Raw genomic sequence first — 13897 nt, 5'->3', positions numbered from 1 at the left:
GGAGAATGAAACATTTTCTTTTCAAAACACTTCCTTTGGATTACCTATAGACCTCTCTTCATTTGAGAGCCAGGTATTAAGGGAGTACTGGATATGAAAGCTCTAAAGAGACTCAAACAAATCCAAAACCCTTCTGTAACAATTAGCATATGACCAAAATCTCCAGGTCAAATATAATCTAACGGCTAGTTCAATTCAAAACTAAACAGTCATACAAAGACTATAACTCACTAAATTTACAGCTGAAAGACTAAGGGACATTTTAGTAATCCCTAACATGCCCACTAAAATTGACTCTAAAAATACTTCCTAAATTCTTTTAAATCATCGACACTAGACAGCAAAACCATTAAAAATAAAGGGGGAAAAACAGTAGAAATTAAAACAGACAAAAATTGATACTTTTCATAGAAAAGCCACCAGAAGAAGTTGGAAGGGGACACCTCTAACTTAGCACAAGAGGAGCGTGCAAATCTTTGAAGAAAGAATGGAAATATAGAAATTAAAGTATCATTACCAGGACAAAGTTTAAAGATAAAATTGCTTACACTTAAAACTGTCATTCATTTTAAACTGTAAGAATCAACAATAATAAGGAAAAACACTTTTTTTTAGACACAATGAGCATCTGAAAAAAACCCAAAGCAAGGATAACTCACTGGGAAAGCTGGTCACTGAAGGAAAGATATTGAAGTGAAGGAGCATAAAACATAAAGGAGGTAAGAACTCCATGTAAGTGAAAGGAGGCACCTATCCAGAGCTATAACCTGCTTGGGCTGTCATTGCTATAAAGCACCAGCTGAAAATGATGCTAAAGAAAACATAATTAGTTATTAAAGAAAAGCTTTCTTCACTTTTTAAGTTAGAGGGAAGTAGAGGGGGAAATGTTACAACTATGTCTATACATATATACTTACAGTGAGCATCTAAAAATGTGAGGGTTTCAGCTGTTGCAACTGTTGCTCCGAGCAACCTTGCAGTGATCAGACCTTTTCTCTCTCTTTGTCTGACTATTTTTACTATAGAAAATTGTTTTATATATTCTTCTAGTTTATCATGTAAGTATTCTGTAAGAAAGAAATATCAGGATTAACTCTTCCTAAGTTTATTTTCATATATGAACATATGAAAGCAAATAACGAAACCACAGGGCAATGATATCTCTACATTTGTCATCTTCTCAGTTGCACACATTCTTTCATTAAGATGAAATTGTATCTTTAACTTTTTAAAGAAAAATAGCTATATACACAAATCTTAACTTCTGAACAACTATAACCTGTAATGTGGCAACACGGATTTATCCTGTACACACAATATCATAAATATATGTGCCGGTGGGGGGTAGGGCGTGGAGAGACTTCAAATGGAGTAGACCCAAGAGTTAAGAAGTCTCATTCAGGGGTCTCAGAAAACTAGCTAAGGGAGTGAAGGAAACTGAATTTGGCCAAAAAGATATTTGACACACTTTAAAATTGGAATTTAAGTCTGGAAATTTAAAGACAAATGCCAAGTATCAAAAGGATTCTCTGATACTTAGGCAGTGATCAAAATAATTTAAAACCAAAATGTTGAGGGAAATGGCAAATAGAAAAGCCCAAGGCTACAGCAGTTTAGGGATATTTTTACAAAGAATCAGCATAAAATTTCTGACAGCTTTGGAGTCTTCTGACACAGAATTTTTTCCAGTAAAAATATGAAAGAAGAAAGGAGGAGCATGTAAGTTAGGAATGAAGCTAAAAACAGGCTAAATCTTATTAATGGGTATATAATTTAAGATATTCAACATTCCAATTTGGATGAGACATAATAAGCAATAGTTAAAACAGTAGGTAAAAGAAAACACATTAATCATGTCAGTCAAGTGTTGTTCGTATTTTGAAACAACTTCTTAGGTCTGCTTTTTTCCACCAATAAATTCTTGGTTCTTTTTTGAGTATACAATGTGTTTCCTCAGGTGGCCTTTTTGGGCCTATAGCACAGCCTAAAAAGACCTGGGAATGCTGAGAATATCAGTAAATGTCCTAGGGTAGATGTTTGCTTCTGCCTTTATACAGACACAAACACAGATGACTTTATCTATGATTACATATATATTTTTTCAGTTTTCCAGTGGTACAGATAAAAGAATTGCTTATTCAAACTTAAACATTCATAAAGGAAGTGAGAGTCCAGGAACAACTTCTGTGGAAAATAAATCTAAACATTGTTTCTTCAGAATAATAGGCTAACTTTTTCATAACTTTTAAGTACCTCAGAATTAATTCTCTGAAAGACAAGCAGGATTGTAACTTGTCTTAAAATATAAATGATGGATATTTCTGCCTTAACCGTAGACTTATAAAATAGAAAGTTGTATAAAAACATTTCAAAGGCTTTAATGGGGATTGAATTTTTTTTAATGGAGTCACTAAAGAATCTTTCAATAAATTGTCCCATTGTTTGAGTCATTAAGGAATTTTTACTGACCCACAACTTCTGAACTTCCTATAAATTCTTATCTGTCCCCTAAATGCAAGCCCCATTCACACCTGTATTTTTGCAAGGTTAAGAGCACAGAGCTGTGAAATCAGATCTCCTGGGTTTATGTATTTATAGTACTACTACTTTTAGCTGAGTGACTTTAGGTAAGTTATTTTATTTTACTTGGACCTCTGTTTCTCTATAAGAAGGGGATAATAGCACTTAGCTGTGCATTTAAGACAAGGCTTACCACATGGCCCATGTTCTGAAAACGTTCACTCTCTTTTGTTTTGCTATCATTGGGACTTAACTATCTCTTTGTCACTTGATTATCTGCATATTTATGCTGCTCTTCCCTAAACCAATTGAATCCAGGGACTAGAGTTTCTATAACACAAGTCCCTTTACAACATATAGGGACACATTTTCTATAGTGGGTACTCATTAAATCTTTGATTCAATATGACAATTACATTAGTAAGCAAAAATATCCCTCACCAAGAAAACTGTTGCAAATTCAATGCCAATGCTAGAAAAAATTAAAATATTCAGACCCTTTGACCAAGCAGTCTAACTTACCAAAGATATAATTCAAAAGAAAGGATATTCATTACAGTGTAATATATACTAACAGGTGGGGTAAGTGAAGGTAAATGGTAAATAAGTAAAATGCATCTAGTCCATCACGGTCACTCATTAAAAATAAAGTTTTGAAGGTAAAAGAAATGGGCTAATAAAAATAATATAGGAACATGTCAGATTTTAAAATTGGATTTCTGACATGGATATAACTAGGTAAACATTCTGTGTTTATTTAGGCAGTGATCAAGAGAGAAAAGGCAAAATTAAAATTAAATAGGAAGATTATGATTGGATATCACTTTTCTTTCTGATTTCCTTTAATTCTATTAATTTTATTTCAGCAATAATAGAAGTTATCTTCAACTGAAGGCTTATTACAAGTAGTCTTACTGTGACCCTAATTTGTCACTGCTTGAAAAATCAAACAAATAAAAACCATTTGAGAAGAAAGCTCAAAAACCAAAGAGGGAATTTTTTTTCTTTTCTTTTTACAATATAACATATGAGGGGCATGCAGAATTTAATCAAATGTCACTTAAAACTCTATGGGCTGCAGGGGTGCCTCGGTGGCTCAGTCAGTTAAGTGTCCCACTCTTGAGCTCCATCAGTTCATGATCTCATGGTTCATGAGACTGAGCTCTCATCGGGCTCTGCACTGTCAGTGCAGAGCTTGCTTGGGATTCTTTTTCTCTTTCTGTCTGCCGAGGGGCAGCCCTGCTTGGGCTCTCTCTCTCAAAATAAATAAACATGAAAAAAAATCCTCTATGGACTGCAGACCAAGTAGAAAGAATTGACAAAAAAAAAAACAAAAACAACTAACGTTTCAAGCAGTAAATAAATCAGCTGGTTACAATTAAGTGATGATATAATTGGAGTAAAAGGACTGAAGATACAAATCTGAGATCCATTATGTACTGTGCACCTGTATGCAGGGAACTTGAATTCTAAAACTTCCTCAATTGGTGAATACATTTCACAACCATGTCAAACATCTCTGGTGATAAGCAACCTTATTCCACCTAGATGTTAATTTAACTCGAAAACAATCTCAATTCACTCATGATATTTTATTTTGAAATCATAGAAATATTTAGGATTGTATGTAGAAATAATTAAATAAACCAGGTTAGTAACTTTATGCTTTATTCACTTATTATCATTTCTTAAGTCTGGATACATCTTGTTATTGATGACATGTCACTTAATAATTATTGCAGTATTTTTCTTTTTTCATGGTACATAAAGTAATGGTTTACCTTAAAATAGATGTTTCTTTGGGTTAGATGAAAGGGTTTTACTATCCCCATTTTACAGATGAGTAAACAGCTAGTTAGTATTGGAGTGAGAATTTGACCTTAAGGAATCAGGCTCCAAACTCAACTCATTCAGGAATAAATCTTGTGATTATTGAAATAATCTAGATCTGTTTGGTATTTAAAAACTTGTAATGTTTGAAAAATTTAGCAAATTAGGGTATTTGTCTGATTAGCCTTGTGATTCCAATTTAAAATGTATAATTTAGTAACTGATAATTGATTTGTAATTTTGAGTAGAAATGCATTAAAGAATTCAGCTAACTTTGTAAACAATATCGGAATAATTAGCAGCCAATTTATTAGCAATTTATTTATTAGCAATTTATTAGCAGCCATAAAACAGGATGTAGTGACTCAATGATTTTTAACTACCCATTTATATTATTAATTCATGTGTTCTTTATATTAATTCATCTAATCTTCAAAACAATCTTAGGAGTTATGTATTATTTATATATTTTCTCAATTCTAAGCTGCACCATGAGATACTTATAACCAAGGCCATCTTAGTGTAATTGGCTATGAGGGTTTTTTATTCCAGTGGCATATAAACTAATGATGTATTGTGCAATACGTTTGAGGAAATATGACATTTTCCCCATTTTACAGATAAAGAAACTGAGGCATAAAGTTAAGTAATTTGCCCAAGTTACAGAGCTGGATAGGACCAGAACTGGGATTCAAACCAAGGCAGCCTGACCCAAGGTTCAAGTTTGTGTTCTTAACCACTATGCCTTACAATAATAGTCTTACACTGAGGTCTACAAAGTTAGAAGTCATGGTACTTTGTACATTTCTGATCTTTAAAATATTTAAGTATGGACACCCTTGGATTCTACTTTCATTCATCATACCCATCATACAAGGAATTATATTCAAGCTCTGTCTGAGGTGGCATATAGAGAGACCAATATAATCAAATAGACTTTGGACAACATCAACATCACATGGATTTACTTGGAAAACAACAACCTAATTTGCATGTGCTTTCTTACCATCTACACTAGCATCATCCACCAAAATGATTTCCTTCAGCAGTATGGCGGGGGAAGAATAAAGCACACTGTAGACAGTTCTAAGCAGCGTGGACCAGGCTTCATTATGAAAAACTATTATGACACTGGTGGTAGGTAGGGGAGGGCAGCGCTTAAATTTTTGTTCAATACATCTAGAAGAAGTCAAAGAAGTAGAACAATTATGAATTTTATTACTTTATTTCAGAACTATGTCATTACTAAAATTATTATTTAGCCATTATCACCATAGAAACAATAGCAGACAATTTTTTTCTACGTTGATCTTAATGCTATGCAAATGCAAATAGATCAAAACAAAATTTTTAAACACAGAGATCATGTCCACTGATACAGATTCCATGTCAAGGATTCAAACATGCTATTATAAGTTTTCTCAACAATATAACTTTAAATACAAATAGCACTTTAAACAGGAAAAATAACCTACAAGTGAGATAACCTATAACAATGGCAAATACTTGTAATCATTCAAATAAAAACCAATTTTTCTCTTCCCCTTGGAGAAATCATCCATTTTTCTTATTACCGCCAATTTTTCCCCCTTTTTTAATAGTTTATTGTCAAGTTGGTTTCCATATAACACCCAGTGCTCATCCCCACAAGTGTCCTCCTCCATGCCCATCACCCCCTTTCCCTCCCCCCCCCCCATATACCTCCAATTTGTTTTTAACAGTGCAACTTCAGGGGCACCTTGGTGTCTCAGTCAGTTAAGTGTCCAACTCTTGGTTTCAGCTCATGATCTCATGGTTTGTAGGATCAAGCCCCGCATCAGGCCCCAAGCAGATAGCATGGAACCAGCTTGGGATTCTCATTCTCTCTCTCTCTCTCTGCCACTCTCTGTTGATGCGCATGCACATACACTCTATCTCTCAAAAATAAGCTTTACATAGTGCAACTTTATTAAATGAATACTCATCTTTGTAGAGATTCTTACTTTCCTAAGTATGTAATATTTTTCAAGTTTTTAAATCAATTTACTTAATCTCTACTTGAACCAAAAGTGGGGAAATGGCTTACTATAAAAATCTATTTTTTTATGATCTTCATGAGTCAGCAAGACTTATTAAGTTGCTACCATATGCCATATTCCATGGTGTGTTAAAGATTTTGCTCCAGTAATCTGATCTATAGTTTAATTAAATAAGACCTGGCATTTTAAAATACTAAACTTAAAAATTTTAAATAAAATCCTAAATCTGTGTTAAAAGTCATGTAATCTTTCTGTCATATGAAACATTGATAGGCACAAGGAAATAGACTCTAAGTAGTTTTTGGCTGAATAATGGTACTAACCATTAGCTAAACACATTAGTTACAAATTTATCTTGGGTTCATTTTTATAATAATATCTTCCTCATTGAAAATAATCTTCATAAGAAGCTTCTGGGTATGAGTGGATCCGTATAGTCTCCAGTCTTTTGAGACTGAAGCTGACTAAAGCTAAGTTGAGGTGAGGATCAAAAGATGTAAAAGAACAGAAGGCTTCAAAACACTATAAAACCAGAGTGACCCTTGGACATAAAATATGGGTGACCTATGGTAAAGACAAATAATCTTTAAGTTCACTTAAAAATCATAAATGGTTATACAATTTTAGACAACAGAATATAAAATCCTCTCACTCAAAAGGCACTATAAATACAGCATGTGAACAATCAGGCAGTGCTATTCAAACCCAAAGACAGGAAGTAAATCATTCACTTATGAAGACAAGAGCCTAAGACACTTCAAATGCTCTGTGAGGGAAACAGAGCCGCCAGTATGATCCTAAGGCCTGGGAAAGTCACCGAAAGAAAGATATCCTGTAAGTTCTAATTATTCCATTTATAGCCATACATAGTTTCAGATACTATTCTGAGAGGACATCTTTAGGGTGGAATATTAGTAGTGATAAACAAGGATTTAGGTTGAGGATAAAGTATTAACAGAGTGTGCCAACACTGCTAAATAAGAAAAGAAAGGGAAAGTTAAGAGTGAAAGTGATGTTTGCTCTCTCATGCCTTCATGACTTCAAATACATATGCATAGTCAGAAGCAAATAATCACATTCATCCTCACTGACAGATGAGAGCAAATGATTTATTTTAAAGTGAATTTTGGATAAACTAGTAATTAGAAATAAGGTCCAAACACAAACTACCTATTCACAATTACTCTTGACTCACAACTACACAGTAATGAATGACTAAATATAAGCTTGTATTTTTAAGACATTAAGGTTTACAAACCAACATAAACTAAAAATAAAAATTATTTTAAAACTCCATGCTATTTTTCTTTTAAAAACAAAAACCTTATGATTTATTGTCTTCGAAGCATTTGTCAGAGGGATTAAAAAAAAGAAAACCTCACCTATATTTATCTGTCATGTGGCTAATTAATGTTAATCAAGAATTACGAAAAACGTTTTGAGATTTTAAATATAAAACTTCACAAAAATTCACATTAAGAAAATGTGATCACTTTAATCTTGCAAGGCTTTCCCTTAGTTTAAGCTAGGATTTATTTGTTTAACTGATAACTACTAACAACAAGTAAAGGTGTCATGTTATAGCTTGAAAGCAAGTAATAAAATTTCGCAGTATGATTTCATAAACCCCATTTATTCTGAAACAGTTTAAAAAAACATGGTAAACTTAGGTTTTAGATATTGTTTCACATGTCATTTAAAGTAGTTAAATTAAATAACTTGCCAAACTGCTTACACTCAGTCAAACCATTTGTAAAATTTGGTATATAGACATGTGCTTAAATTATCAATCACATGATCTTTGACTTTGGGAGACACAGGGTCTATATTTTCAGTGAGCATGGAAATGAACAGCAGTTCTTTAGAAAATGTGTTCCTTGCTGATAAACGTTAACTTTAAAGTAAGAAAGTGTTATATCCTCACCAATTCTTCACAGTTCTAGGTATCCAATTCTTATCCAAAAAAGGTTAAGTAGTTAGTTGTTTTTCACTTACAATGATTTCATTATTGAATATTATTGTAACTCCTCAATGCTATATTGGGGGACAAACTTGAGCTGACATTGACTGACATGTCAAAGAATAAAAATTATGCTTCTTGATTTGTGATGTGGATTGCTTTTCAGTCAAGACCTCTCCCCAAATCAGTCAAATGCAACACTGCATTTTAACTATTAACATAAGAAAGGAATGATTCTGTGTCTTGTTAGAAAGGTAGAACAATTTATAGATATTCATTTGTTTCTTCACACATTCATTTAAAAATGATTAGCACCTTAACCTTGAGTCACACAGATTACAATAGAGAGACAGAATTCTAATCTCCCCAACTTCAATATTAAGGGACTCATAGTTAGAACAAGTATTCATGATCACACATCTAGAAAAATATGAGTAAAACCATAGACCTAAGCCTATCAAAGTTTTTTTTCTTTAGGTTCCTTTTCCAAATGTAATTCTATTATAACCAGAAAGCAAAATATGTAGGCACTGCTTGCTTATAGTTTGTCTATCTTTTTATTTTTTAAAGCTTTTTAAAAACTTTTTTAGATTGATTTTTGAGAGAGAGAGAGAGACAGCGTGAGCAGGGTCAGAGAGAGGGAAACAGAGAATCTGAAGACAGGTTTCAGGCTTTGAACTAGCTGTCAGCACAGAGCCCAATGCGGGGCTCAAACCCACGAACGAACCGTGAGATCACGACCTGAGCAGAAATCGGATGTTTAACCGACTGAGCCACCCAGGCACCCCATGAGCCATACTCCATCTTATACTTTCAACCTATCAACAAATGGCTTGAGAAGTGTTAGAATTTATTTTAGTTATTTGAATTCAAATAAAGCATTTGAACACTACCTCAAAGATAACAATGGACAGAGCATATTAGTATCCGGAGGGGAACCAGAATAAAAATACTATGTACTTGAGATAACATGTAAACAAAGTGACATAAAAAGCAATGTTGGCCTCTCAGAAGCTAAAGAGAGACAATTCTATACATATGATAACTTATTCAACAAAACTCTAGAGAAAAAAATCATAATAGAATTAGCAATTTAACAATATTGTTCCTTAAAAGAAAGGTTACAAAAGGCTACAAGGCATTCCGAAATATAATTACAGCACTGAAAATAGCCACAAAGTCTCTGACTTAGTTCATAGAAAATTTTTATCTAACAGCTCCAAAATCTTGGCACTTTTTATACATTTCTATTCTACAGCAATACACAGAGGAATAGAAACAGATCCTCTGCCTCCCACATCTCCCATAAAAAGTGCCCAATATTCCCTTCTTAATAGATTAGAAAACAAAAGCATTTGAAGAATAAAGAATTTCTTTGTGGTTCTACAGAAATCAGATCTAAAATTTAGTTTCCTAATTTGTAAGGTAACAACTTTCCACGTCGGCAATGCCTCCCCAAACATAGAAATGGATAGCCTCAATAATAATAAGCAAACATAATTAAATTAAACAGCAATTGTTGATATTTTGCCTCAGAGAGTGACTAAAGAACAAGCAAATCCCTTAGCTAATTCCCCTCCCCTGCAAACTCTAATGTTAAACAGTAAACAATGAATATTCTTCAACATACTCAGGAGGTCGAGTGTCTGGTCCAAGATCTCGGTGTAAAGAAATCCTGTCACTTGCAAAAGCATTAAAACAGTGTTTTGCTTCTCCACGTTCTTTTTCCTTCTGTTCTTCAATACTTAAATTGGTTGTCTTGAATGCTTTACCAGAAGCACCAGGTGCATTAGAATCCTGAGGTGGGCGGTCAAGAACAGGTTTCAATTCTGCTGCTGTATAATATCCTTGCAAACAGGGTCTCTCACCAGCATCAATGTTTTGCCTGACAGGTGCTCCTATTTGCATTTTTGGCATTGCATCTTTAATATTGTTTACAGCTTCTAGCATGAAATCAAACATCTTGTTTTTGTTTTTTATATTTCTTTCCATCCTTGATTCCTCTTTGGAATATTGAACACTTACTTCTCTTTGCATTAAAATCAAAAATATTATAAAGACAAAAATTACTGCACCAAGCTTCCAGAACCTTTTATGATAATGTCTTTTAAGATGTAATTTTACTAGTCGCTTTAGGTGAGCCATTCTGACATTAAAAGCTTGCCACTTGACAAATAACAGTTATTGTTTCCTCTGTTACTTATATTTTTTATCATAGATTTGCTGGCAAGAAGGTTTCATTAAATGGTAATACCTATAAAGAGAAATGATAAATGGCATTAGTAGCTATTCATTCCTACAGGCATGGTTCAGTTGATTCATTCAACCAACAACATAAGCTATAAACAATTGTACTCTTATGGTTAACAAAAATACAAAGATATCTTGCTCTCAAAAAAATCACACTTTTGGAAGAGCATATTTGTTATGTAATTAGGTATAATCTATTAAGGCTATATTAGGGATTTCTCTCCAATAAAAAAATACCCTGTAAACTGTGGCTAATATCTGTTATATGATATACATACAAATAGTTTTATAAACATATTTAGAGTTTATTTTTTAAAAAAGCTACCTTAACTCAATGGCCAAGGGGCCAAAGGACTTCACTGAATTGATTATAAAGAAAGGGGGAAATCCGTAAGACAGCAAAGGTATACTGATAGGTACTATCAAGCATACATCTAAAATAGTGGCTTTTATTTTATGGAGTTTGTCCTCAAGTTACGAACATCTACTCCTAAGTAGCTTTCATAAGTAAACTGGCACACTCTCATATTTATTTACCTGATAATACTTGTGAATCCTGACAGAACCACTAAAAACCAGAAAATTAAGAGTGTCTAAGATGTCGTTATACCACCGCTATTTTCAATAGGTCACACAAGTAAAAAATCTAGTAACAAAAAGAAAATGGCACTAAGCTTTACTTGAAGTGACTCTAAAGAGGCAATAGAGACCTCTGAGTTATGAAAGCAGTATTTGGTTTGATAAAATACTGAGTTGACCCTAAGAACAGACAATGTGTTTAATAAAGTCTAATAGGGACCACTAGAAGCAAAATAAAGGAAAGGGAGAAAAGAGAACATTGATGACAGCCTGATTATCTTCCTGATGTTTTAAAAAATGTAATATGAAGGGGTTTTCAGTATATAATTACACACCCTGCACCATTATACTCAGTCAAATTTTCAGGCACAAAGGGGAAGAATGCCTGTTCTCCCTACATTCTAAACATATTTTAAGGAAAATTTAATTTATAGATGTGAAAACTAGCTTTGACACTTTATTCAGTTTTTCTTCCAAAGAGATAGCTAAATTTAAAATTAAAAAGCCAAGTTCTAAGATGGATTCTCTGGCCTTTAGTAAAAAAATTTTAAGCTAAATAAACAAAATAGGCAGAACTTGAATAGTCAGTTCTATATACTATTTCTAATTGGAAAGATAATGTGTGTGTGTATGTATGTATGGAATAGGTACTTTGGTTTCAAAAGGTAATTCAATTATAATGTATACTGCCCATAAAAATGAAATTCTAATATTCCTGAGTTTTTATTGCTTTGAGAGCCTTATGTAAGGATTAAAATGACCTGGTAAAGCTTTTTACATTATTTGAAGACATAATATAGTTTCAGAACCATACAACTGTTACTGTATATGTATGTAAGCTAGGTCAGGAATTTGAGAAAGAATGAGCTGGTATCCGTAGGATGTTTTAATACAACATAAAACAAGAAAGGGTCCAGGGAAAGCCTACAGTAAAGGGAGATGACAAAATAGATACTTCTATAGCAGTGATGGTTTTCCCAAAATATTATACGTCCGAAATCATATTTGAGGGTAGGCTGGGGAATGAGCAAGAAGGATGGAATTTATGAGGTAGTGGGAAGAAAGTTCTTTTTCAGGAAAAAATTATAAACTAGAGGGGTTATTCATCAGTAGGGCAATAATCCTATCATTGTATGTGTGTCTATCTGAGAAGTCACCCAATTAGCAGGTTTTAGTTTAGGATGTCTCTAATGAGGGAGTCAAGGAAGCTCACAAAGGACACAAATAATGTCTCCCTTATTCATGGTTGTTTTTCTGGCACTTACAATGTTGGTGACACAGTGAGCACCCGATAAATGTTTGTGACAGGAAAAGGAAAGAAAGACCAAGATTTTGTTTATTAGAAATAATAAAATAACCATTCACTTTTGTTAAATGCTGATTAGGTCCCTGATACTCAAATATTACACAGGTTCTCATGTAGTTTTCCAACAACCTGGAGAAGTCATTCCCATTTTGCCCACAAATACTGAGAGTCAAATAGATTAAGTGGCTTGGCAATGCCATTCAGTTTAAGTGGAAGAGCAGTACTCTCCTAACTGTGTTCAAACTCAGGTCCTGACCCCAAGATTGCACTGTATGTTAGCTAACTAAAATTTACATTAAAAAAAAAAAAAATACTAAGCTTTTATCTGGAGTTATCTGAAATAAGATCTTCAAGGGTCAAGAAATGACACTCTAAATGTAAGGTGATAAGGGGAAAACCTAAGGAAAGAAGTACAAATAGTTTTATACCAGGTAAGGTTTACTGGACACTTAAGTTACACACACAACACACACACACACACTGGAGCCCTGGAGTGGCTCAGTCAGTTGAGTGTCCAACTCTTGATTTTGGCTCAGGTCATGATCCCAGAGTCATGGAATCAAGCCCCACATCAGGCTCCTTGCCGAGTGTGGAACATATTTGAGATTTTCTCTCTCTCTACCTCTGCCCCTCTACCCGACTTGTGTGCACTTTCTCTATATAGAAAATGAAAATGAAAATGAAAATGAAAATAAAAACCACACACCTGTTTTCAGAACATGTTTTTGGAAATAAAGGCTGAGGATGAGATTGTATATTTTAACAATGGAGGATTAAGAGATTGAGACCTTTTAGTGGCAGAGTAGGAACATGATGCTTTGCTCTTTTCAGGTTATTTCAGAAGGGAATAGTCTTCTTTTATCAACTGCTGATCACTTGAAGATTCTGACATAAATCTCCCAGGGATTTTTATGTGACTCTTTTGTCCTTTGCTGCTAATGTGCAATACCAGGCTTCCATTAATGATAAATTACACTCAACATTAGTGGTCTTCAACTCTGGATACACATTAGCAGAAAGCTCTTTAAAAAGAGTGCCTTAGGCCTCCCCTCTAGAGAGTTTGATTTAATTGTTTTAGGGGCAGGGCCTAGGTCCTACTTTTGTGGTTATTTTAGGCTCTCCAGATAATTCTAAAGGGAGGCAAGGGCTAAGAATCCTTGGTGTAGGTCACAAGACTTTAGGCAAATCAAAACCAGCACTTGATAGGGAAATGACTGCATCTAACCAAAAGCAACCGCACTATTAATTTCTAATACTCCAAAGACAGGTTTTTCAAAATAGAATGCTGATATAAAATGAGCAAAAGTTATTTTGACATGGAGAGATAAGATGAAATCCAAAGCAAGAATGACCCAAAGTTTCCTGAAAAGGCTCAGAGATTACTGCTGATATAAATGAGGCACTGGGTTTTACCACAAATTATGGTATTGTAAA

At 33.8% G+C, this 13897-nt stretch overlaps 1 protein-coding gene across 5 annotated transcripts in view; it reads right to left on the bottom strand.

Annotated features, from left to right (window-relative positions):
* The window catches only part of GALNT3 (polypeptide N-acetylgalactosaminyltransferase 3), a 91214-nt gene that overhangs the window by 13427 nt on the left and 63890 nt on the right, over positions 1–13897 (bottom strand). For all 5 annotated transcript variants that reach the window (XM_039242005.1, XM_039242007.1, XM_039242008.1 and 2 more), the window contains 3 exons: positions 9959–10582; positions 5357–5529; positions 918–1067 (listed from right to left, as the gene is read on the bottom strand). In XM_039242005.1, the coding sequence (XP_039097936.1) occupies positions 918–1067; positions 5357–5529; positions 9959–10473 (838 nt within the window). In that variant the 5' untranslated portion in view covers positions 10474–10582. The remainder of the gene's footprint in view (positions 1–917; positions 1068–5356; positions 5530–9958; positions 10583–13897) is intronic.

Source organism: Hyaena hyaena, unplaced genomic scaffold, assembly GCF_003009895.1.
Source record: "Hyaena hyaena isolate Hyena2069 unplaced genomic scaffold, ASM300989v1 scaffold_207, whole genome shotgun sequence".
NCBI classification, from domain to species: Eukaryota; Metazoa; Chordata; class Mammalia; order Carnivora; family Hyaenidae; genus Hyaena; species Hyaena hyaena.
The sequence above is the reverse complement of the archived record's forward strand: the minus strand, read 5'-3'. Positions and strand labels throughout refer to the sequence as shown.